Here is a 25,964-nt window from a genome sequence, read left to right on the forward strand (position 1 = left end):
ACACATTGCTCACCCTACACACTCACACACTGCTCACCCTGCGTAATGCGAAAAGACCTAGCTCTACCCTTCGACCTGTGTTGTAATCGTACAGTAGGTTGTGAGTAGCTGCGCTTGATTGGTTGAGGCATCCCCTCCTTGCTGCTCCCTTCACAGAGGGCCAGCTGCCTCAATGAAGCTCCCATGTGTTCAGCTGTTCTGTGTTTTAGCTCCTGTGTGTCAGTGCACCGTGTAAGCGCACAAGCATACCCTGCTCTCTCTGGAACAGGCACTCAGCACTCACCACTCTGCACTCACCACTCTGCACTCACCACTCTCCACTCTGCACACTCACTCTACACACTCACTCACCACTCTGCACACTCACTCTACACACTCACTCTGCACTCTACACACTCACTCTACACACTCACTCTGCACTCTGCACACTCACTCTACACACTAACTCTGCACTCTGCACTCACAACTCTGCACTCTGCACACTCACTCTGCACTCACACTATGCACTCTGCACTCACTACTCTGCACTCACTACTCTGCACTCACTACTCTGCACTCAATACTCTGCACTCACTACTCTGCACACTCACTCTGCACACTCACTCTACACACTCACTCTGCACACTCACTCTGCACTCACTACTCTGCACTCACTACTCTGCACACTCACTCTGCACACTCACTCTACACACTCACTCTGCACACTCACTCTGCACTCACTACTCTGCACTCACTACTCTGCACTCACTACTCTGCACTCACTACTCTGCCCTCACTACTCTGCCCTCACTACTCTGCACTCACTACTCTACACTCTGCACTCACTACTCTGCACTCGCTACTCTGCACTCACATTCTCCTCTGCACTCACTACTCTGCACTCACTACTCTGCACTCACTACTCTTCACTCACTACTCTGCACTCACTACTCTGCACTCACACTCTGCACTCACACTCTGCACTCACTACTCTGCACTCACTACTCTGCATTCACTACTCTGCACTCACTACTCTGCACACTCACTCTGCACACTCACTCTGCACTCACTACTCTGCACTCCCACTCTGCAATCACACTCTTCACTCACACTCTGCACCCACATTCTGCACTCACTACTCTGCACTCACTACTCTGCACTCTGCACTCACTATTCTGCACTCACTACTCTGCACTCACTACTCTGCACTCACTACTCTGCACTCACTACTCTGCACTCTGCACTCACTACTCTGCACTCACTACTCTGCACTCACACTCTGCACTCACACTCTGCACTCACTACTCTGCACTCACTACTCTGCACTCACTACTCTGCACACTCACTCTGCACACTCACTCTGCACTCACTACTCTGCACTCCCACTCTGCACTCACACTCTGCACTCACACTCTGCACCCACACTCTGCACTCACTACTCTGCACTCACTACTCTGCACTCTGCACTCACTACTCTGCACTCACTACTCTGCACTCACTACTCTGCACTCACTACTCTGTACTCACACTCTGCACTCACACTCTGCACTCACATTCTGCACCCACACTCTGCACTCACTACTCTGCACTCACATTCTGCACTCACTACTCTGCACTCACTACTCTGCACACTCACTCTGCCCACTCACTCTGCACACTCACTCTGCACTCACTACTCTGCACTCGCTACTCTGCACTCACTGCACTCACACTCTGCAATCACTACTCTGCACTCACTACTCTGTACTCACTACTCTGCACTCACTACTCTGCACTCACTACTCTGCACTCACTACTCTGCACTCTGCACTCACTACTCTGCACTCACTACTCTGCACTCACTAATCTGCACTCACTACTCTGCACTCTGCACTCACTACTCTGCACTCTGCACTCACTACGCTGCACTCTGCACTCACTACTCTGCACTCACTACTCTGCACTCACTACCCTGCACTCACTACTCTGCACACTCACTCTGCACACTCACTCTGCACACCTACTCTGCACTCACTACTCTGCACTCACTACTCTGCACTCACTACTCTGCACTCACTACTCTGCACTCTGCACTCACTATTCTGCACTCACTACTCTGCATTCACTACTTTGCACTCACTACTCTGCATACTCACTCTGCACAATCACTCTGCACACCTACTCTGCACTCACTACTCTTCACTCACTACTCTGCACTCTGCACTCACTACTCTGCACTCACTACTCTGCACTCACTACTCTACACTCACTACTCTGCACTCTGCACTCACTACTCTGCACTCACCACTCTGCACTCACTACTCTGCACTCACTACTCTGCACTCACACTCTGCACTCACACTCTGCACTCACACTCTGCACTCACTACTCTGCATTCACTACTCTGCACTCACTACTCTGCACTCACTACTCTGCACTCTGCACTCACTACTCTGCACTCACTACTCTGCACTCTGCACTCACTACTCTGCACTCACTACTCTGCACTCACTACTCTGCACTCACACTCTGCACTCACACTCTGCACTCACTACTCTGCACTTTGCACTCACTACTCTGCACTCACTACTCTGCACTCACTACTCTGCACTCACACTCTGCACTCACTACTCTGCACTCACGACTCTGCACTCACGGCTCTGCACTCACTACTCTGCACTTTGCACTCACTACTCTGCACTCACTACTCTGCACTCTGCACTCACTACTCTGCACTCACACTCTGGACTCACACTCTGCACTCACTACTCTGCACTCACGACTCTGCACTCACGACTCTGCACTCACACTCTGCACTCACACTCTGAGCAGATGCATGACTGGCTATACACACTTGTTTTTTTAAGTCCTACACTGGATAGTAGGTGCCGTTGGTTCTCGTATTTGGCATCACTGGCAGTGGCCTGAAGTAGGGCAAGCAGCAGTGGCCTCCTCAGAAATATCTTGGGCCCTGGCACTTATTATGGCACAAATTAAGCACTGCTAACAAGTGATTTTGCTTTCTAGCAACCACGTCACTGCCTCATTATTTACTGCTCTGTTTTCACTTATGTTCATGGACACATCATTGTTTTGTGCTTCCGCGCCAGTGGCGCTTTCCGTTAATGTACTTGCACTCACTACTCTGCACTCACTACTCTGCACTCACTACTCTGCACTCACTACTCTGCACACTCACTCTGCACACTCACTCTGCACTCACTACTCTGCACTCCCACTCTGCACAATCACTCTGCACACCTACTCTGCACTCACTACTCTTCACTCACTACTCTGCACTCTGCACTCACTACTCTGCACTCACTACTCTGCACTCACTACTCTACACTCACTACTCTGCACTCACTACTCTGCACTCACCACTCTGCACTCACTACTCTGCACTCACACTCTGCACTCACACTCTGCACTCACACTCTGCACTCACTACTCTGCATTCACTACTCTGCACTCACTACTCTGCACTCACTACTCTGCACTCTGCACTCACTACTCTGCACTCACTACTCTGCACTCACTACTCTGCACTCTGCACTCACTACTCTGCACTCACTACTCTGCACTCACTACTCTGCACTCACACTCTGCACTCACACTCTGCACTCACTACTCTGCACGTTGCACTCACTACTCTGCACTCACTACTCTGCACTCACTACTCTGCACTCACACTCTGCACTCACTACTCTGCACTCACGACTCTGCACTCACGGCTCTGCACTCACTACTCTGCACTTTGCACTCACTACTCTGCACTCACTACTCTGCACTCTGCACTCACTACTCTGCACTCACACTCTGGACTCACACTCTGCACTCACTACTCTGCACTCACGACTCTGCACTCACGACTCTGCACTCACACTCTGCACTCACACTCTGAGCAGATGCATGACTGGCTATACACACTTGTTTTTTTAAGTCCTACACTGGATAGTAGGTGCCGTTGGTTCTCGTATTTGGCATCACTGGCAGTGGCCTGAAGTAGGGCAAGCAGCAGTGGCCTCCTCAGAAATATCTTGGGCCCTGGCACTTATTATGGCACAAATTAAGCACTGCTAACAAGTGATTTTGCTTTCTAGCAACCACGTCACTGCCTCATTATTTACTGCTCTGTTTTCACTTATGTTCATGGACACATCATTGTTTTGTGCTTGCGCGCCAGTGGCGCTTTCCGTTAATGTACTTGCACGCAAACCGCAACCTGTTGCATAACTTGCAGATTTCAACAAAAAACATATTGTGCCTGACCCGGCAGACTCCCGAGCAGCCTTCGAGGCAGGCACCTCTGCCGAGCCGAGGCCCAGGAGGAGAGGCTGGAGTGCACGCGCGCCCAGCATCATCCAGTCCTGACACTAAATGCACACGCTCCAGGAATGCCAAATACAGTTCCAAGGCTTCCGAGAGCAGACAGCAAAGAATGGTGCACACGCGCCCAGCATCTGGATTCAATTACCGCGCCCCCTGACAGCTGGTAATTGATGATTTATAGCCTTCTGCTGCGCGTCTCCGCACAGAATATGCAGGAAGAGGAGAAACTCTACAGACTATGGCCTATTGCGTGCTGCCTTGTAAAAACACAGCCATGCGATGGCCAATTGACATGCAGCTGCCATAAATAACTAACAGAATTCACGCGCTTCTCTGGAATGTGTAGGTTAGATTGTCGAACTACTCTCTAAAGGACTCTGAAGCCACACCCACTTCGTGGGATGTAGGCCGAGCCCTAAAAACAAGGTCTCTTAGATCAAGGAGGTTCTTTGCACCAACATTTAGTATGAACAACAACACTCTGGCATCAATACCGCAGTACAAATACCTGGGTGTAATATTTGATGCAAGGGGCGCATTTCTAGTGGACAAACATTCTATATCAAAAAAGATCAACACCCTGTAATCATGTTTTGCTCACTAAAGAACTCCCTAACTGGCCCTTCTTTACAACCTTTGCCACAGGTCATTGCCACAAAATGTTCCCCCACCCTAGCATATGGTACTGTGGCACTTATGGGGCAGGCAGCTGGAACTATCGGTAAACTGTTTGCTGGTATTTATCGTTGGGTGTTCTGGCTGCTGTGTCATACATCGCCAGCGCAACTAAGGCTAGAATTCTGACCCTCTGGACAAGACATGGCCAAACTGAGCTCCTATATACATTTTGTTATAAAATGAAAAGAGCACAGAAAGGCATGTTAAACAACAGCCTATTGAACGTCATATCTGGTGTGGGTATGTATCAAGCAAAAGAATGTATGAATACAACTATACAAATGTTGCAACTTGAACCATTATGACCGTTATCCCTCAGCCGAAGGGCTTTTAATAAATTGGTGACATCATTGGTCAAAAAGGCTTTATGGTGATAGATAAGGCATTATTTTCCAAAAGATCTCACACATGGATGACAATTGGCACATATAACCTCTAGAAACTAAAAAGATACTTGGGGGAACCCTTCTGATTTAAGGCAAAACTGAAACTGATAACCTACATTCTGGGTCACATTGCTCTTTTACATAATTTGCCACATTGGAAATGACCATCTTTAAAAACTGCATGCCGTTGGTGCAACTGTATGAGAGAGGACTTAATTCTTACCCTATGTATATGCCATGAGTTGATGGATAAAAGAAAATGGGTACTAAAGTCTCCTTTTATAAGGAATGCTGTCTGCACGTGTAGGCATGCAGTAATAGCCTGCCTCCACAGAGAAGATCTAGTGCTCAGTGTAAGATACACAAAGTGTATGATGACTGCCGAAGAGACTATAATGCCACAGCCCCTAGTCAAGGCGGTTGAGACGAGCAGAGGGAAGAGAAGCCATGGACTCCACCGTACTACACAGGGACCATGTAAAACACAGTGACTGAATGACTGCCAAGCGTGGCCATAGTGCTCTGATATTGTGATTTGTGTTGCTTTTACCTGATTCCTTTGTTATTAGTTATCTTCGCTGCTGTTTTTTCCTCCCCCACCGGCTCTACTACCGCCATAATGCTCTGATTTAGTGCCATTTTGTGCTGCTTTTACCCGAGTTCTTTGCTAGTTGTTGTATCTGTGTTTTTGGTCTCCCAAATGTCACTCCCTCCAGCCCAGCCGCCTGCTTCATAAGCAAATTGTTGAAAGTGGTCAAATGCAAATTTATTAACCCCTCAAATGCACCGAGCCAGCAAGCAAAGTATCACACCTGTCTCTATCCAGCGTTTTGGCGTCTTTCTTTGCAACGCTTGTGGAATTTGGGTTAAATGGTACAACTTACAGTGCCATTTGTATTTAATTTCCTAATTAACCATTGGAGGAGGCGCTCATGAAATACTTAAGCTACAGCTGCGCAGCAAGTAGTGCCAGCTGCACCGTTTAGGCCTTATACAGCTGCACAACAAGTAGTGCCAGCTGCACCGTTTAGGCCTTATACAGCTGCGCAGCAAGTAGTGCCAGCTGCACCGTTTAGGCCTTTTTACAGCTGCGCAGCAAGTAGTGCCAGCTGCACCGTTTAGAATTTTTACAGCTGCGCAGCAAGTAGTGCCAGCTGCACCGTTTAGGCCTTTTTACAGCTGCGCAGCAAGTAGTGCCATTTAGACAACTTTATCCTTGTGGACCGTTCTAATTGAGTTAGGACTCCCGCTGCATTGACAGCAACATTGACACTATGGATTCAGGGCCAGTTGGCCAGGGAGACTGCGTGGTTTGTAGGGCACCAGGCCCTTGTACGTATATGTGGTACTAGGAATTGTTTTTCATATAATATGTTTTCCGCACCCTGTTCTGAGTACCTCTACAGGTGGTCTTAAGATGACGAGGTTGTTGTGCATATTTAGATTTTGCAAGTCAGATTTTGCTCCACCCTATGTTTTTTGCCCCTAATGTTAGTGATTCTCAGGAGCTTAGGATCCAATAGCTGTCTGTTGAGATCATGGGCGTACAATGCGGTCGGTGCCGAATGTGGTTCTGTTAACAGGCTGGTGTTACAGTGTTCACCAGTGGTCACTGGGTGGTTATTTATATTCTGTTCTACTTTGACTATAGTTGTTCTGTGATGGTTCTGACAGTGGTCCAGTTGGCCCCGTCATATGTAAACAATTCTCTTGTAAATAATATCTAGTGCCTGGTGACATCATGGATTTCTAGATGAAGGGCCCTACAAATACCCACCTTACTTCCCGGACGGCACATTAGTTCTGATATCTTCACCCAACGCCTGGAATATGTGCCCCTTTTTTGCCCTTTTACTTCTCCTCACCACCGCTTTCCCAGTAACACCCTTCTCATATCCCCCCCACCCTCCTCTGCCTCACTTTACCAATATGACCACCACTCGAGTTAAGGCTGGACGTAATTGCTACAAAATCAATTATCCTCCCAACCAGACTAAAGCTGCCATAAAACGTTTGAAGCATAATACGTTTCCCGGAGTCCCTTTTTGTTGATCAGTTTTACAATGGTCGCTTTGGGAGGCTCAAAAACGATTTAATTTTCTTCACTCATGACACCCCCTCTTGGTCCACCAGCTTATACAATTCCCTTAACGTCACTTCCTCCTCCTCTATCCCTCATGGGAAACAACTAAAAATGTCCCCCTCTGCGTGTTTCAAGGGCTACCTCACTATCTCACTCTATAACAACGGTACTGTCATGATCCAAGGCAAAGACACCTGTCTCTCGCTCTTTGACCACCTCTTCCCCTCCCTACTCCCCTCCTCTGCGACCGGGTTTTCCCCTGACTCTCCTTCTTGCTCTACCCATTACTCCCTTTCTCCTCCCCTGACCCCCTACACTCCAATTGGTTGCACTCTCAACAAGCACAGGTCGACCCTCTTCCCTCCCCTTCCCCTATGACCTCCTCTCCTATTCCTCCCCCCCACAGTATGCCCACTCCCGCATCACTTCAGCCTTACCTCTCGCTAATACGCTCCTCGTCCATGCTGCACCATCCCGGTATTCCAATCCCTTCTCCTCTCCCATATTCCTTCCTGTCACTTCCCTTTTTAGTCCACCTCTCCTCCAACCTTCTCCCCAGTTAACTTTCCCTACGCTCCCCTTATTCCTCCCTCCCCTCCTCTTTTCTACCCCCTCCTCACCTCGTTATTTACTCCGATTTCTCCACAAACCCTCTGCATCTCTCTCCTCCCTCCCACTCCTCCAGCAATGCTGTACCACGCTCTTTCCCCCCTTCGCAACCCTCTCCATTTCCCTCCCTCAGGCCCAGCAGAACCACTTCCTTTCCTCAACGTCCCTTTCTCTCAGCCCCCTTCACTCTACCAGATGCCTGTTACCTCACATCCACCTCCCCTCGCTGACAGGACCTCTACAACCACCTCGCCTCTTTTCCTCCCAAACCTCCTACATTCCCATGACTCCACACAGTCCTCCTCTCTCCTTCCACCTTACCGCCTTGTTCCGCACCCATCTCCCCCAAATATGTCCTGAATTCCTCTCCCTATTGCAATGCCAACAAAGACAACTCCTATTCACCAACTCCCGCTCTCAACCTCCACCTCTCCCCACTCTTGAACCCCATACCCCAACTCTCCTCCTGTCCCCCCACCTCTCCCTGCTTTTCACCACCAATTCCACCCCCTCCTGTGTCCATCGAGCCACCCAACCTTCCGTGCGCTGCCTTACTCTCTCTGGAAAATAAGCTAGGCTCCCTTATCACCTCCATCTCCCAGCTTGGTACACAGACAAAATATCGAAAATAAAATATCGGAAAGACAAAATATCGAAGTTTAAATATCGAGATACAAAAATATCGAAGGTAAGTAATATCGACAGTCTAAATATCGATATTGGCATGATATCAGTAATATCGAAGTTGTAAATATCGATGTTAATAATATCGAAATTAATAACTTTGATGTTACTAATATCAAGTTTTAAATAAATTTAGTGTATATTATATTGTATTTATTATGTTTTATTATTTATTTTTAATGTTATTTTATTAAATATTGTCTTTTACTACTGTAGCGGGTTGTGGGTTTATAGGGGAATAGGGTGGGAAGTAATTTAATTATGTTAAATTAATTATTAATTAGTAGGAATTATTAATTAATTAATTGAGAATTAATTTTTAATTATTTTTAATTAATTTATTAATAGATAAATATGTTCTGTAGCGGGTTATGGGTTTATAGGGGAATAGGGTGGGAAGTAATTTAATAATAATTAATTAATTGATATATGTTTGTACATATTTTAATTAATAATTAATTGGTCATTAATTTCTATTAATTAGTTAATTAATTATTATAATTTTTACATATTTATAATTATTAATTAGTTGGTAATTAATTATTATTAATTATTTAATTACATTAATTATAGTAATTTTTTTATATATAATTTATTGTTATTCTTAATTAATTAATTGTGCAAAATAATATTAATTATTAAATTAAATTAATTACAGCAAATGTGCTAATATATTTACTTTATTGTTATTGTTAATTAATAATTAATTGGTAATTAAATAATATTAATTAATTTTGGGTACAGGGGTATTTTTAGGGTTCAGGGTCAGTTTTCAGTTCATGGGTACAGGGGTATTTTTAGGGTTCAGGGTCAGTTTTCAGTTCATGGGTAAAGGGGTATTTTTAGGGTTCAGGGTCAGTTTTCAGTTCATGGGTAAAGGGGTATTTTTAGGGTTCAGGGTCAGTTTTCAGTTTTTGGGTAAAGGGGTATTTTTAGGGTTCAGGGTCAGTTTTCAGTTTTTGGGTAAAGGGGTATTTTTAGGGTTCTGGGTCAGTTTTCAGTTCATGGGTAAAGGGGTATTTTTAGGGTTCAGGGTCAGTTTTCAGTTTTTGGGTAAAGGTGTATTTTTAGGGTTTAGGGTCAGTTTTCAGTTGTTGGGTAAAGGGGTATTTTTAGGGTTCAGGGTCAGTTTTCAGTTCATGGGTAAAGGGGTATTTTTAGGGTTCAGGGTCAGTTTTCAGTTTTTGGGTAAAGGTGTATTTTTAGGGTTTAGGGTCAGTTTTCAGTTTTTGGGTAAAGGGGTATTTTTAGGGTTCAGGGTCAGTTTTCAGTTTTTGGGTAAAGGGGTATTTTTAGGGTTATGGGTCAGTTTTCAGTTCATGGGTAAAGGGGTATTTTTAGGGTTCAGGGTCAGTTTTCAGTTTTTGGGTAAAGGGGTATTTTTAGGGTTCTGGGTCAGTTTTCAGTTCATGGGTAAAGGGGTATTTTTAGGGTTCAGGGTCAGTTTTCAGTTCATGGGTGAAGGGGTATTTTTAGGGTTCAGGGTCAGTTTTGGGTTTTTGGGTAAAGGGGTATTTTTAGGGTTCAGGGTCAGTTTTGGGTTTTTGGAGTACAGTCGTACAGGGTAAAAATAAAATTAATTTAAATTAAATCAATTAAATGAAATTAAAAAATATAAAATTACATTACATTATTAAGTTTTTAATTTATTTTAAATGTATATGTATTAGTTTTAAATTTTTAATTATGTTTTAATATTTTTATTTAATATTTGTAACATTATATGTATTTTATAATTATTTTTACATTATTATTAATACATTTAAAAAAACGATATTTTTAAATACGATATTTTTGTACTACGATATTATTTTTTCGATATTTTTGTACTTACCTTGTTAGGGATAGGATTCCTATATTTTTGACTTCGATATTTTTGTCCCGATATTTTTGTATTTCGATATTTTTGATTTCGATATTTTGTCAGACATTCCCCAGCTTGTAGCTGCCATTTCACTTCTAAGCTCTAAGATTTCCACCTTTCCATGCACCACTACTCCTTCCCAACTTCCCACGAGATGCACCCCGCCCACTCACCCCAATACAGCCAAGCTCAACCTGACGTCCACAAACTTCGTAAACTCACACAAGCCCTGAACGCCACCCTTGTTCAACCTGCATCCCCTAGTAACCCTACTATCTACACAATTCCGACAATCTCCTCTGTCAGTGCCAGGCATCCACCTAAACCCTCCCGAGCACCCCCGCATAAGTACAATATCCCGATCACCCTTCAGAGCCCAAGTGCCCTCGTCACCAAAACAGTCTTGACAGAGCTGCGCTGTCTGCTCCACAACTGCAGATTTGCAGTAAAGCACAAACTTGAAATCTCCGATACCATCACCTTTCACAATATTGACATGTTCTTCCTCACAGAGACCTGGTTCAAAGATACCTCTCACTCTATGTTTGATCTCCTATTACCCTCAGGCTATTCTATACTTAGGAATAACAGAACTGACAACATTGGGGGAGGTGTTGCAGTCATCTTTAGAAACTCCCTTCAACTTAAGGCTTCTCCTGTCAGCTCCTTCCACACCTTTGAATGCCTTTCTCTTGAGCTTCAATTGCACCACCGCTCACCCCTCAGATTCCATGTCATTTACCGCCCGCCTGGTAGTGGCCCTTCATTTATGGAGGAACTCACTGATTTCATCAGCGATCAATATTCGCGAAGTGACAATCAGACCTTCGTGGGTGACTTCAATCTCCACTGGGGCGTACCGCATGACTCTTCGGCGAACTCGCTGGCCACCTTCCTCTCTGCAAATGATCTTATCCAACACTGCACGGAATCAACACCCTCTAAGGGCTCAATCTTGGACCTTGTTATTTCTAAAGCAGGCATGCTCTCTATCACTACCCCCATTCATGTAGACTGGTCCGACCACCTCCTCATCCCATTCTCTCTTCACCTATCACACTCTATAACCCTTGGTCAACCTAAGAGGGCTACCTCCTGATTCCGTGATGCGAAAAATATTGATGTCGAATCCTTCTGTGAATCAGCTTTGTTATCACTTCCAAGGCTAGACCAGAACCTAGATGTTGACGAACTCACCTCCCAATGCCTCACAGTCCTTGCAGCCGAAATCAATAACGTCGCGCCACTCAAAAGCAGAAAGATAAGGCCCACTCCCTCAGCTCCTTGGTTCAACAAATCCCTCCATGAAGAAAGGAAGCAGCTAAGACTCCTGGAGAAACATTGGAGGCAAGTGCCCTCCACAGATAATTTAGCCACGCTTCGCTCAGCAAGATCCAACTACCACAAGCACATCTTCCTTGGGAAAGCATCGCACTTCAAAACTCTTTTTGACTCAGCCAAAAATAGACCCAAAAACTATTCGATCTCATCAAGATTCCTAACTGCTCCCCCCCAACCTCCAAGTTGGAGGATTCTACAAAGCAAGCAATGGATTTCGCTATATTCTTCGATGAAAAAGTGAAATCACTTGTGGATCAGGTCGCTCATCCTACCCCTCCAGAGGAGCGCAAATCCTCAGCCATGTGGCAGAACTTTGACCCCATCTCTGAAGTTGACCTCCTCAAGTGCATCCGCGAAACAAAGCCCTCCAACCATTCTCTGGACCCCATCCCCAGTGCCATTGCCATTGACTTCTACACCCATTACCTTTCCTATTGGACCACTCTGGTCAACCTCTCCCTTTGTCAAGGCTCCCTTCTTGTCTCCTTCAAAACTGGGCAGGTCACCCCTCTGCTTAAAAAACCTACTGCGGATGCGAAAGACCTCAACAACTTCCACCCGATCACTAATCTACCCTTTCTTGCGAAGATCACAGAAAGATGTGTAGCAAAACAACTCTCTCGTCATATCAAGGACAATGATCTTCTTGACAATTGTCAGTCCGGCTTCATCCAAAACTGCAGAACTGAAACAGCCCTACTGCAAGTGGTTGATGACGCGCTGAGGATATTCGATTCGGGGGGGTCCTGTCTTCTAATTCTCCTTGACCTTTTTGCAGCCTTTGACACTGTCAATCACAACACCCTCCTCAACACTCTTCAACAGAGAATGGGCTTGGAGGGCACTGTGCTTAAATGGTTTGCCTCCTTTCTCTCAGATAGATCCCAAATGATCAAAATAGAGAACAGTCTTTCATCTCCTGTAGCGGTAGGTCAAGGTGTTCCTCAAGGCTCTATACTTGCACCCACTTTGTTCAATCTCTATTTAGAACCACTGGGAAATCTCCTAAGTAAATCCGGGATCCACTATCATCTCTATGCAGATGACACTCAAATCTACCTCAAGGTCGTCTCCACTCACGATCTCTCCTTCCTAAGCTCCACTCTCGACTCCATTCAAAACTGGATGTCAACTCATCAACTGATTCTGAATCCCTCCAAAACTGAATTCCTCCTCCTCTCCTCCTCACTCTCTCCTCCCCCGGTTCAATCATGGATGGATCAGATGAATCTACTTAACAATAAACCCATCATTGTCGACAGCGCAAAATCCCTTGGTGTCATACTCGACAAAAAACTAAATCTAATCTCCCACATCAATTCCATTGCTAAGTCTGCTCGCTACCAATTGCGCCTTCTTTGGGGAATTCGTCGCTTTTTCCCGGAGCAGGACCTTAAAACCCTGGTGCAATCGCTGGTCCTCTCCAGACTGGACTACTGCAATTCTCTTCTTACTGGCCTCCCCAAATCCCACTTGCCCCCCCTCAGATCTGTTCTCCATTCAGCAGCTCGTTTCATTTATGGGGCCACAAGAAGCGACCACATCACACCAATGTTATCCACCCTCCGCTGGCTTCCCATCGAGGCTAGAGCTATCTACAAGACTGCCTGTATCACCCACAAAGCCTTGCACTCTTCCTCTCCACGCTACCTGGCGAACAAGCTGAACCTCTCTAGAGGCTCTAGAACTTCACGTAATGCGGAAAATCTACTGCTTGAACTTCATACTTTCAAGAAGGAAAGATCGATGGCCCAATCCTTTTCAGGCAACGCAGTGAGAATATGGAACTCACTTCCGCCTCAGCTCCAGACCACCACCTCCTCCCAGGGCTTCAAAACAGACCTCAAAGTTCTCCTCCTCCAAAGACACTTCCAAAGTTAATTCATTCTCTCTCTATTAACTGAAAGAAGACCTCCCATCACTGAAAACTCTATTCTACATGACTATGGAAGTGCCTTCCCAGTGTGTTCGTGTGGTTGGAGTGTATGCCATTTATTGCAGTATTATCCTTGTTTCTGTGTTTGGTTCTCTTTTGAAACATGCACACGCCACTTTTCTCTTGTAACACACTGTTTGCTACCTTTCACATTTTGTTTGCTTTTGATACCTTGCACAAGTGCCACCATTGCCTACGTAACGTTTGTTCTTGTGCCTCTGTGTCTAGCATATTTTGCAGTATATCACCTCTAAATGTACTTTGTTTTTCTCTTGTAACCTGCACACTTGTCACTCTTTCCTCATGTATTGCACTGTTTGCTACTTCATGTATTGTTTGCTCACAATTGTCACTTTTACCTCATGTAACTTATCGTCTGCTTTTGTAATTTGTTCATTTGTAATTTTTCTGTTCCTATTGTGAAGCGCTCTGACGCCTTCGGGTAAAGTCCGCGCTATATAAAAACGCATAAATAAAATAAATAAAATAAAAAAAAATATTTGTTGTCTTTGCTGTCTTTTTTTGCCCCCCACCCGCTCTCGTCCTGCCGTTTTTTATATCCTTTTCAATCCAACTAACAGACTCTTATTTCCCAACACTAATCCTTCACTAATCCTCTTTGGGCTCTGGAGTATAGTGCTACTTGCCGAAAAGCGATTTGACGCCTCGTCAGTGGTAGTATATACTATATAAATGCAATTACAATTACCTAAGAACTGTCAGCGCTTTTTAAAATACCATTGCAGTAGATGACGTTTACCTAACTTTTGCCAAAGTAGGAAACATGCACATGATCATTTTTATTATGTTTATGAACTATTTTTTATTAGGGACCTTGCACTTTCTCAGCGCAGTCAACACTTTGAAACTGCAGGGTCCATGTAATACCTCAATGTCTGCTAAGATTGTTTCTTATTTTAAAGAATTGTTTTATTAACAGTCGTAGTGACTGAATTTTATCTCGTGCATCTTTGCAAGTGGTGAGCCATAGAAGGATACTGGCATAACTTAACTTTTTAGTATGTGTTCGAGTACTCCTAATATTTGTGACTTTGCACTGATTCGCAGAACCAGCACTTTAAAATCTATGGGGCTTATTTACTAGCACCTTGTGTCACTGGTGCGTCACTTTTTGTGATGCACCACTGGCACAACCTCCTGCCCTATATTTACAAGGACATGTAACTTTTCTTGTTCTTGCAAATATTGTCCCTTTCCATACAACACTCTGCGTGAAAGGGGAGTGACATGGGTGTTGCTGTGGGTGTTCCTACCCAACACCCATGTATTCTTTCCAGATTTACGTGAATTTGTAAACTTGGAAATGCGTCAGAATGCTAAGTCACACCAGGGGTGGCATAGTAAGGCGCAACAAGGAGAAATGTTTAAATTTCTCCTAGTTTTTTCTTCTTTCTAGGGGTGCTGCATTTTGCACACATAGGAAGAGGAAACCACCTCTTTTTTTGTTTTTGTTTTTGTGCAGGAAGGTACTCCTTCCTACAGAGAATCAAATCTCACCGGAACGCAAGCACCCTTGCACCATGACGCAAGGGTTCCTGCGTGGCACATGGCAGCCGATTGTGCACCAGCGCAGGGGAAACCGCGGGGATGAGCTATATTGTTATACATATGACGCATCCCTGTGTTTTGAAAGTACCGTAGCGAGGCGCAGCACTTTCTTGTAAATAAGCCCCTATGTTTGTGCGTCAAATCTTGATATGCCGGCCGGCACCAGTTGCACTTTATGACCTTTTAGATATTCCCTTAAGTTTTGAGAAGTGGAAAAGAAGCTCTTGGTGTTTTGAGTATGATTTTAATTGTAAAACTTTTAATTAATTGTTCAATACAAATATTACTTATTTATCTACCATTCTTAATCCTCTAGTTAAGCCCATGTGCGTTCATCAGAACAATTTACTTTCCATCACAGACATCAGCCCTCTGACAGAATTAGGCTATAGATTTGTGGTCACATTTAACCTGCCGCATAGCATCCTTGTGGAGTCTTTAGCATCTAATATGTGCGATCTGCTGGAGTGACAACACATGTGTTTGTATTTTTTATCCAGGTGGGTTTTCATCTATGAAAAGGGCTACCAGTCTCGAGGAGGCCTCATCAGTTCTGTGAATATCAAGCTGAAAGGCATAGCACTTATAGATGTCCAGGATCTGGGCCCACAGCTCCTTGACGCTGCAGACTATGTGTTCCCACCCCAGGTAAGAAGAGCGCAGGCGAATGCACCTTTTTTTCTTTAACATAGTTTTATATAGGGCGAGCTTGACCCGAATCGGGTATCAGAGTGCTTTACATAGCACCAGTTGCATTACATGAGGACACATTCATTTTTGTTAGGCACGGGGAGATTAAGTGATTTGTCCAAAATCACAGGATATTCAGTGTCATTGCCAAGACTCGAATCCAGTTCCCCAGATTTAAGGTCGGACGCCCTAGCCATTAGGCCAACTCTTCTCCTTGCCTTCTGTTAGACATTCCTTGCAATTTCTTTCATATTGTTTGACAGATCCAATGACTTTGCTACGCCGTGCCTGAGTTACAGAACAAGCCCCATTTTATATTTTTTAATCTGGTTTTTAAAATAGGCTTATCAGAAACTGTGGATGAAGGCCGCGTCAGCTACCCAGTGCCAAGAGACCATCCAGTGAACATGCGCTTTAGAAATTGGCAGTAACATAACATAACATTACATTTGACGCATTCAGGCTTGCACTGTTCATGGCAAATTATTCCATATAGTATATAAGAAAGCATTAGAAGTTGTGTGTGATAGGCACATGGTCAGCGACTAGCTGCCGCCTCCCCCCCAATCCGGCACCCAACACCCAGGAACGTGGACACGAGACGTGTTTTACTTTTTGGAAGGCGGGCGCTAGTCGCCCGGCCGTATTTATTAAAGTATGAAATTAAAAAAGGTTTTAATTGCATAATCAACAATGAATACAAAAATCAGCAGGATATTCAGTTATACAATCGTTATCAACAAGTTTGAGAGCCTGACCTTAACAAAACTCTAATACAAGTTTTTCCTAGCTTAAACTAAACATCCTACCTTGATTTTTGTACATTTCTGGCCATATGGCAGGGTCACTACCGGTGTCAGGTCCTACAAGCTGCGCCTCCCCCATAGAAGTGCGCATGCGCAGTGTTACCCCGGGAATTGCCCGGTCTACGCCCCAAACTCCATTTACCCACTAAAGGAGGGCCCTTACTCTGCGCCGGTGGCGTCATGAGTCCACGCGCGCGGGGTGGCTACCAGCCTAAGGAAAGCGTGAACTACTCCTACCCGCGCTCCTTTGCATATTACCTTGCCCCTGGAGTACTGGGAGTGGCCCGCAGGCCCCTCCCCCCGGGCGGGAACCTCCATAGGATGATGCCCGCCCCCTCAGACCTCAAATATGTGCTCACCGATAATGACCTTACCGCATGCCCCATACCTAATAAATACGACGACCTATGGAAAAAATTCTAAAGGACAACTACACTGGCTAATAAATAACAGTATCCACGCATAGCTAAAGGGGAAAAAAGGCCTAACGACACATGGCATAAAATTACAATTCGGTTCACGCATGTTACTCAAAATCACAATATCAACGTATATCTACAAAGGGAAAAAAGGCCTAAAGACACATATCTTCAAATACAGTTCACTTCACACATCACTTTTCTACAAAGGGAAAAAAGTCCTGACAACAGATCACAAAATACAACAACAGCCTACTCTCTCCCGCGGTCCATACATTTGAAACTTACCATTAAACCGGACATAACGCTGCTTAAACTTTGTACCAAGGGATGGTGGGTGGGAAACAAAGAAGCCCCGAACGCGGGGCACAACGTTCAGCAAGGGAGCGTCCAGGGACAAGGGGGTCTCCTGGGCGCTCCCTACCTCTTATTCCCGAGGGGCCGGGTGGCCCCTCCTAACGCCCGCCCCCCCCGACCCGGAACCAGTCCATTGAATCCGGGTCAGGAGGGGCGCCGGCCAATCGGCGGTGGGCCGCGCCCCCGGGGCACGCCCCCACCGTCGAAGGACCCGAGGGGAGAGGAGGTGAGGCGGTCGCCGCGCCGCCATGCGTGCGGGGGGGCCGAGGGCCCCCCCTTTTCACATGGTCAGCGACTAGCTGCCGCCTCCCCCCCAATCCGGCACCCAACACCCAGGAACGTGGACACGAGACGTGTTTTACTTTTTGGAAGGCGGGCGCTAGTCGCCCGGCCGTATTTATTAAAGTATGAAATTAAAAAAGGTTTTAATTGCATAATCAACAATGAATACAAAAATCAGCAGGATATTCAGTTATACAATCGTTATCAACAAGTTTGAGAGCCTGACCTTAACAAAACTCTAATACAAGTTTTTCCTAGCTTAAACTAAACATCCTACCTTGATTTTTGTACATTTCTGGCCATATGGCAGGGTCACTACCGGTGTCAGGTCCTACAAGCTGCGCCTCCCCCATAGAAGTGCGCATGCGCAGTGTTACCCCGGGAATTGCCCGGTCTACGCCCCAAACTCCATTTACCCACTAAAGGAGGGCCCTTACTCTGCGCCGGTGGCGTCATGAGTCCACGCGCGCGGGGTGGCTACCAGCCTAAGGAAAGCGTGAACTACTCCTACCCGCGCTCCTTTGCATATTACCTTGCCCCTGGAGTACTGGGAGTGGCCCGCAGGCCCCTCCCCCCGGGCGGGAACCTCCATAGGATGATGCCCGCCCCCTCAGACCTCAAATATGTGCTCACCGATAATGACCTTACCGCCACAGGCCAGTATTGTTAACCGACGATCTGGCCTCCCCCTCTAGCCCCTGCCTAAGGACACACTCCTCCTACCCCAGCCCTCCAGCCAAGCCCAGATATTGTCAGCCCATAGGACATTACCCTCCTCTGTCAGATGCACCCCGTCCTTCAAGTAATACTTTTGACCCCAGATGCACCCATGAGGTATTGACTGTAACACGGGGGTTCGAAACAACCTATCCAACCGTGTGTTGATCCTCTTTACCGAGTGATTCAACGCCCTGACCGAATGACCCCCCCGCCACTGAAGTCGAGGTATTAGTTGTGACCATACTAGTGTGCACCCGGGGCAGGTCCTAGCTATCCAACCCGCTGTTGAGATAATCTCCTCAATCAAGATGCGCCTGCCCAGTGTTGCCAAATCGTTCTCCCCAAGGTGAAGTATCACCACTGACGGTGGAGCCCGCTGGCGTGCTAACAGCCCTTGGAAGAATCCCCTAAACTCGTGAAGACACAACCCTCCTCTGCCAAAAAACGTGATATTCAACCCTAGTTGTGCCGCCCTTTCCTTCTTGTCACCTGACAGGAAGACACATTCCGCTCGCTTCACATATGAATGACCGACAATCCAGACATTGTTCTTTGTTGTTTCCTGTTCGCCGCTCCGTGCCGATGAATATTGGCGGTGCCCGACGACAAATTCCTCCCCTGCGTAACAGGTCTGAGAAACTGTAAGAGAGCGGAAAGAGACCAAGCGTGAGTGACAGGTAATCATAGCATGTCAATCCGAACATAACGTTTATAGCAGTCTGACGACCACCTCCCAATTGTCTTCACTCTTTCCACTGGGAGGCCCCCCGCCACCGCCTCAGTTGCTGCCCCAATCCTGAAGGAATGAGATCCAAAATCTCTAGGATCAAGACCCGCTTTTGTAACCCCTATTTCGAACACTCTCCTGAATTGATACCTGGTCAAGGGGCTCCCGTCGGCGTGACAGAGCAACGCCCTGCCCGCTGAACCGACCAATAGTCCCATGAGTGATTCTACGTGCCTCACCGGGCAGCACGGGTTGGCGGGGGCCCGTTGCAGAACTATGGTGTGACCCCTAGCTTCTTGATCGGTCTTTGATTTCTGGATAATCACCCACATGGTGTCACCCCTTATCGTTACCCCAGCCTTCTGCAAGCCACCTAGTATGTCAGACTTGGATCCTGCCACAAGTTCACTAATTCTCAGTGCCCCATAAAATGCCAGGGAGAATGCCGCCCTAAAAAGAAGCACTTCCCACTCCGAGTTACAGACAATCTCCAGCATGCCCAGTAAGGCTGTTAGCCGGGCCAACCCCATGGGCTTCCTCTTATCCTTCTGGTGTCCCTGAATACGGCGCCATCCCCTTAAAGCCTTGCGTATCATAAAGGTATTAGTGGGATCCCGGAAGCCCCTAGCTTGAGCGAAGAATGACACTGCTGCCCTATGTCTGGTTGCCGCTGCTACTGAGCGCCCCTCTTTGTGCATCCATTCTAAATAGGCCGCAAACCCATCCTCCTTCGCCCAAAGCACTTCCCACTGTGGCCCCAAGAAAGAACAATAAGACAGAAACGCCCCTTCGTAAGCCGTCTTGGTCCTGGGGGCTAGGCTAGCGACCACGAGGTCTTGTAATCTGGGGCACCAATCTGCCAAAGTACTGCTGGGAAGTGTGCTGGCGAGGGGTCTGCTGTGGGGAGATGTTCCCTGAAAACCTGCATTTTGAAGCGAGAAAGGGAGTCAGCAGCATTGTTTAAAACACCAGGGACATGTTTGGCTCTAAAATTAGCATTCAGTTTAAGGCACCGCAGAACAATTTCTTTGATCAAACGAAGTATGAAAGGACACCGCGCCCCCTGCTGATTGATACATTCCACCACTGTCATGTTATCTGACCAAAACACCACTGATTGGTTACATAGGTGTTCGGGCCAAACCATCAGTGCCACCCATATTGGAAAAAGTTCCAGGAAGCCAATGTTGCTGAGCAAACCCCATGTGTTCCATTCTTCTGGCCATTGTTGAGCGACCCACCTATTCCCTAGTATGGCACCAAAGCCCACACTACCGGCCGCATCAGTCCATAGTCCCAACTCCGCCGATGTCGTGAGCGGGTCGGGCCAGACCACCCTACCGTTAAAATCCTCCAGGAATGCCATCCAAATAAGCATATCCTGGCGAATTTCAGACGATAGGCGCGTGCGGTGGTGCTTTTCCTTCAGCCCCTTCATCGCGTGCGCGATGGAGCGAGAGAAGGGGCGAGCCATTGGGATGATTCTTAGTGCAAAATTCAGTTGCCCTACCACCTCCTGTAATTGCTGCAAAGTGACCTTCTCCTTCCGGAGGCATAACTGTAGCGATGTCTTGAATTTGCACACCTTGTCCTTAGGTAGTCTAAAACATCTCTCCATTGAGTCAATCTCGATGCCCAGAAATTCCAAGCAGGTGGTCGGGCCCACCGTCTTCCCAGGCGCAAGCGGGACCCCAAAAGCCCGCATAAGCACGCAAAATTCCTGCAATGCCAGTGCGCACTCCTGAGAACCCGCCGTACCGAGGAAGAGGAAATCATCTAAGTAATGCATGACCCTTTGATGGCCCGTCACTTGTCTCATGGCCCATTCAAGAAATGAACTAAACATTTCAAAGTAGGCGCAAGAAATAGAACAACCCATAGGCATGCATTTGTCCATGTAGAACCGATCCCTAAAGGTGAAACCTAAAAGATGCTGGTCCGCCGGGTGGACTGGGAGGAGGCGGAAGGCGGATTCTATGTCTGATTTCGCCATCAGCGCCCCGGGTCCAGCGGCCTGCAATAAGGTAACCGCCTGATCAAAAGAGGCGTACTTAACACTACAGATACCTTCATCAATGGCATCATTCAGTGACGCCCCCTTTGGCGCTGACAGGTTATGAATCAATCTGAATTGCCCCTTCTCTTTCTTGGGGACAACTCCCAGTGGGGAACACACAAAATTGGGTACTGGCACTTCAGTAAAAGGGCCAGCTATCCTGCCTAAGGAAAGCTCCTTGTCAATTTTGGCGGCCACAACCGCCGGATTGTGTTTGACTGATAATTGATTTCTACAGTGCGCACTGCCTGTGTATCCCCCGGCTGGGATCCTAAAACCTTTAGAAAAACCTTCCTGGAGTAGGGTGGCCGCTTTGTGGTCAGGGTATCTGTTCAAAAATGGAATCATCGCCACCACATCCACTGGAGTGGGGGGGCGTAACCTGTCTGATTTATAATGGCTTTCCCCTACCCCTCTGTCCTGTGTTGCCTTGCTTGGACCTACAGGTAGTTTCTGGATGAGAGGGGTGCCCACAGGAGGAACATGCATGCCTAAACTTACACGCGGCCCTTGAGCAGGTACGCCTATTAAAATCCCAGCACACCCCTTTCTTCTCTGGCCCACCTGCCCTAAATTTCCCAGGTATTTCACTCGTTTGGGGGGGCCGAAAGGGCTGCTGCGGTCTAGTGAACGCCTTGACCGCACCGAACTGAGGGGGCGGTGCAGTGTCAGAGAACTGTTTGTGCCAAGCCATGGAATCTACCGAGTCCCATGGCAATGATCTATTGAATTCCAATGCCTTCCTAAAGTTGACATCATAACCCTTCCATGCTTCCCCAGAATACTGTTGACTCCACCCCACAATCCTGCTCGAGTAGCAAGCCAATGCAGCCTGCAGATCTGGAGGACGCTCAGCCTTAACTGCAGTGAAAACAGCCCATGCTTGCATCCAATTATTGAGATTTTCCTCAACCCTGAATCTAGTACACTGCGCCCTCCATTCACTTGGAAGCATCCACTCTTTCAGTGCTTTTGCCTGCTCCATTTCCCTATTATCCAACAATAAAGAATAAATGTACACGTATTTATCAGCCCAAATCATTTCTTTCACAGCTAATGACACATGCTGAGCTAGATTTTCGCTCCTGGAAGGTATCACACCATCCCCCAAGAGCGGCAATGCCACTTCCTTACCAAGTGCGGGCACCGGGGGCAGCTGCCCTTTTACTCCGTCCAGCTGAGGAACACTTGGACCTGCAAGGGGAGAAGAAATTGGCAATGCAACACTGTCGGCGACTGGTGCCGATCTGATTTTTTCTACAAACCTTGCCGCCTCTGCCGCATGGTCTGCAGCATTCGGGAAGGCTCCCCCTTTTTGGAGCCATGGCATCATGGCCGTTAACTGAGACAACAATTCGGGTGGCATTGAATCTACATTACCCCCCGGGACAACAGGTACCACTGGGGTTATGCCCAGTGGTCCTGGCACAGCTGGCAGGGCGGGCGCCGGGTGTGGCCCGCCTGTACCCGGGATTGTGGGCACCGGTGCGGGGGCAGACCCAGCGTCTACTGGTTGACCTGCCGGCACCGGCACCACAGGGGCAATGGGTGTAGGCACAAGCGGGGGTGGGACCACCGCGGGCGGTGCGGCGGGTAACAGATCCACTGGGCCTGGGGTGGGGACCGCCTCTTTGGGTCGTTTGGACCTAGGTTTCCCTTGCGGAGTGACAAATTCCCCTCTTGGCACTGGTGCCACCCTCTTGCGGATCGGTCTCCCGGACGGGCCCGGTGCCTCGCCCTCTCTATCCTCCAACCGAGCTTCCCGCTCCTTAATTTGTCCTAGCTGTTGCTTAATGTCGCTCATCTCCCGCATCATAGCCCGCATCATAGCCTCCATGTTGGACCCCCTTTTGCCCCCCCTTGGACCTGGCATGACGCTAACCCCAAAAAACCCGCTGCCTACTTAGTTCCCAACAGGTCAGCTGTGTGTACCTTTCAGATGGAGGGTCACCAGGGGGCTTTCAGCACCATGCAACGGCGACCGCAACACTAGCGGCTTGTCCGCTTATGTAAGGGGTGAGTAAACCTAATGTAGACCCACCCGGCGGCCACCAGGAGCGATGAATGCCAGCCCCCCGTACCCCTCTTACCGACCCGTCCTGCGTCCTCGCCGGCGATGATGGTCTGCGGTCACAGCCCCCACCACGTTGCGTGCCCTGTCTGCGAGTGAATTGTGCCAATAATGTCGTTAAGGTTGCCTGGAATTGAGAAATGTATTAATACCGTGGAATAAAAGCAGGAGCAGGTTTAGGAAACCCAATGTGAATACAGAAGACGATTGAACCCCCCCTGTTAACCACACAGTTGCTGTGCGCCACTAAAAACACATTGAATCAGCAAAATTCAAAATAATACTCATTCAAAAGGCCAGGACACTTCTGAGCAAAAAACTGCACTTATTCCCCTGTACCGTGCGCTTTGTGCAACTACTTGAACAACAAATCACTTAATAATTAATACGATACAGTAGTGAATAAACACTTTAAGAAATGTCCTCTCGTTTTTATACAATTGTAGACTTTGTGCAACTTCATGAACAACCAATTACCTAATTAATGCAATGCAGTAGTGAAAACAGTTTCAGAAATTCACCAGGGGTCTCCCCTCCAGGTGCTGCCCTGGTCGACCCTGCTTCCCTTCCCTCAGTGCCACGTGCTCAAGTAGCCTACTGCTCTCGCTTTATTTCAATTAGCCCACACCGGCCTTATCAGCCGTTCGTTCGAATGCGCGCCAAAATTGCCCGCTCCAAATGCAGATCGCGCTGTTTTCCTTTAGGGGCAAGAGTCTCTAAATCCCAGAGCGCTTTCACGGCGCGCTTCCCCGGCTGTTCGCGTCCCGGATCCCCGGTACCCAAGGCAACCGCTCTACTGCGAGCCCTACACCCAGTCCTTCCCGTACTCCTTGTCGAAGACCCCCGCCCACACACGATACCTTACGGGGCCTCAAAGCGGCCGCACCACGCTTCCTCAGCCGCCACACGCGCTTGCGGCTTGGATTCCCCGAAGGTCTTCACTCCTTAGACCGCACCCGGCGAAGCGATGCACCCAGCGTCTTGCGACGCGGCTGGTCCCCACGCGGCTGATCCAGGAACACCGCCCGCAAAAACCTAAAAAGGAAGGCCAGAAATTAGAACAAAGACGCTCTCCGCCCTCACGACACGGCTGGCCCCACGCGGTCGGTCCGAAAGTGAAAGCCTGAAAAAGAAAGCAGAAAATTAGTAAAACAAAGAAGCCCCGAACGCGGGGCACAACGTTCAGCAAGGGAGCGTCCAGGGACAAGGGGGTCTCCTGGGCGCTCCCTACCTCTTATTCCCGAGGGGCCGGGTGGCCCCTCCTAACGCCCGCCCCCCCCGACCCGGAACCAGTCCATTGAATCCGGGTCAGGAGGGGCGCCGGCCAATCGGCGGTGGGCCGCGCCCCCGGGGCACGCCCCCACCGTCGAAGGACCCGAGGGGAGAGGAGGTGAGGCGGTCGCCGCGCCGCCATGCGTGCGGGGGGGCCGAGGGCCCCCCCTTTTCAAGGGGTGTGCAAGTGTCATGCTTATTAAATGAGGTGCACATTTACATTCTTTTGAAATACCTGCTGTTTTCCTTGACGGTCCACGCCTGCTGCTAAAAACCAAGTGCAGTTTGGAGAGAGCACCTTGAAGTAGGTGCTTTTCATGATGCCTATATGATCCAAATCTATTCCCGCTAGTAATGGGCCTCTTTTCAAAGTAGGGTTCTGTGTGTTACATCCCTGCTCCTTTACAATGATTTATTGCATGGGAGTGTTTTCAAGAAAAGTAAATCAATAAATACTGAGAGCCACACATAAAACATTTTAAACTCGTTTAAATTGTTTGAAAGCAAGGTTTATGAAGATAAAATATAACCACCGAATGGAAGTTTAGCACATTAAAAGAATTCAAGGTTAAGTGTGTGTGGTCTGATTTTTTCCATTTAATTGCAGGACAATATATACTTTGTTTGTTTGAAAGCAGTAACACCAGAATAAGTCAACTTGTTGCTAGTTTGCTCCATGTAGACGAGCACTATGTTTTTTTCACACTAGGCTTCAGTTGGGAAATCAGTCCTTATGGGTTCTCCAAAGTCGGTCCTGGAGGGCCGAATACATGCCGGATTTTTAAGATAACTACATTTATCGAAACGGGGATATGCTAAAAATCTGGCATGGATCCGCCCCTCCAGGACAGACCTCGGAGAGCCCTGCTTTACAGGACCTATTTGTAAAGACATGTCTAATCCTTGACATGTGGTGTTGTATGTACTTGCCGTGATCTGGTTAAAAACGAGTCATGTTAGTACTTGAGTAAAGAAGGCACTAAACGCACTGGTGCATCTGTGATTACATTAAAGAGGCCTAGAACACATTGGTCATGCAGTTTACCTACTGCTAATCATTCCACAGGTGGGCAAGGAGGGAAGGACATTGAGAATGAAATTTCCACCACCCAACAGAAATGATG

The 25,964-nt window shown here is 47.5% G+C and overlaps 1 protein-coding gene across 2 annotated transcripts in view; it reads left to right on the plus strand.

The window, feature by feature from the left end:
* The window catches only part of P2RX1 (purinergic receptor P2X 1), a 483,889-nt gene that overhangs the window by 99,051 nt on the left and 358,874 nt on the right, over window positions 1-25,964 (plus strand). For both annotated transcript variants that reach the window (XM_078679688.1, XM_078679689.1), the window contains exon 2: window positions 15,941-16,088. In XM_078679688.1, the coding sequence (XP_078535814.1) occupies window positions 15,941-16,088 (148 nt within the window). The remainder of the gene's footprint in view (window positions 1-15,940; window positions 16,089-25,964) is intronic.

The sequence above is a fragment of the Lissotriton helveticus genome, chromosome 3_1 (genome assembly GCF_964261635.1).
Source record: "Lissotriton helveticus chromosome 3_1, aLisHel1.1, whole genome shotgun sequence".
Classification (NCBI taxonomy): Eukaryota; Metazoa; Chordata; class Amphibia; order Caudata; family Salamandridae; genus Lissotriton; species Lissotriton helveticus.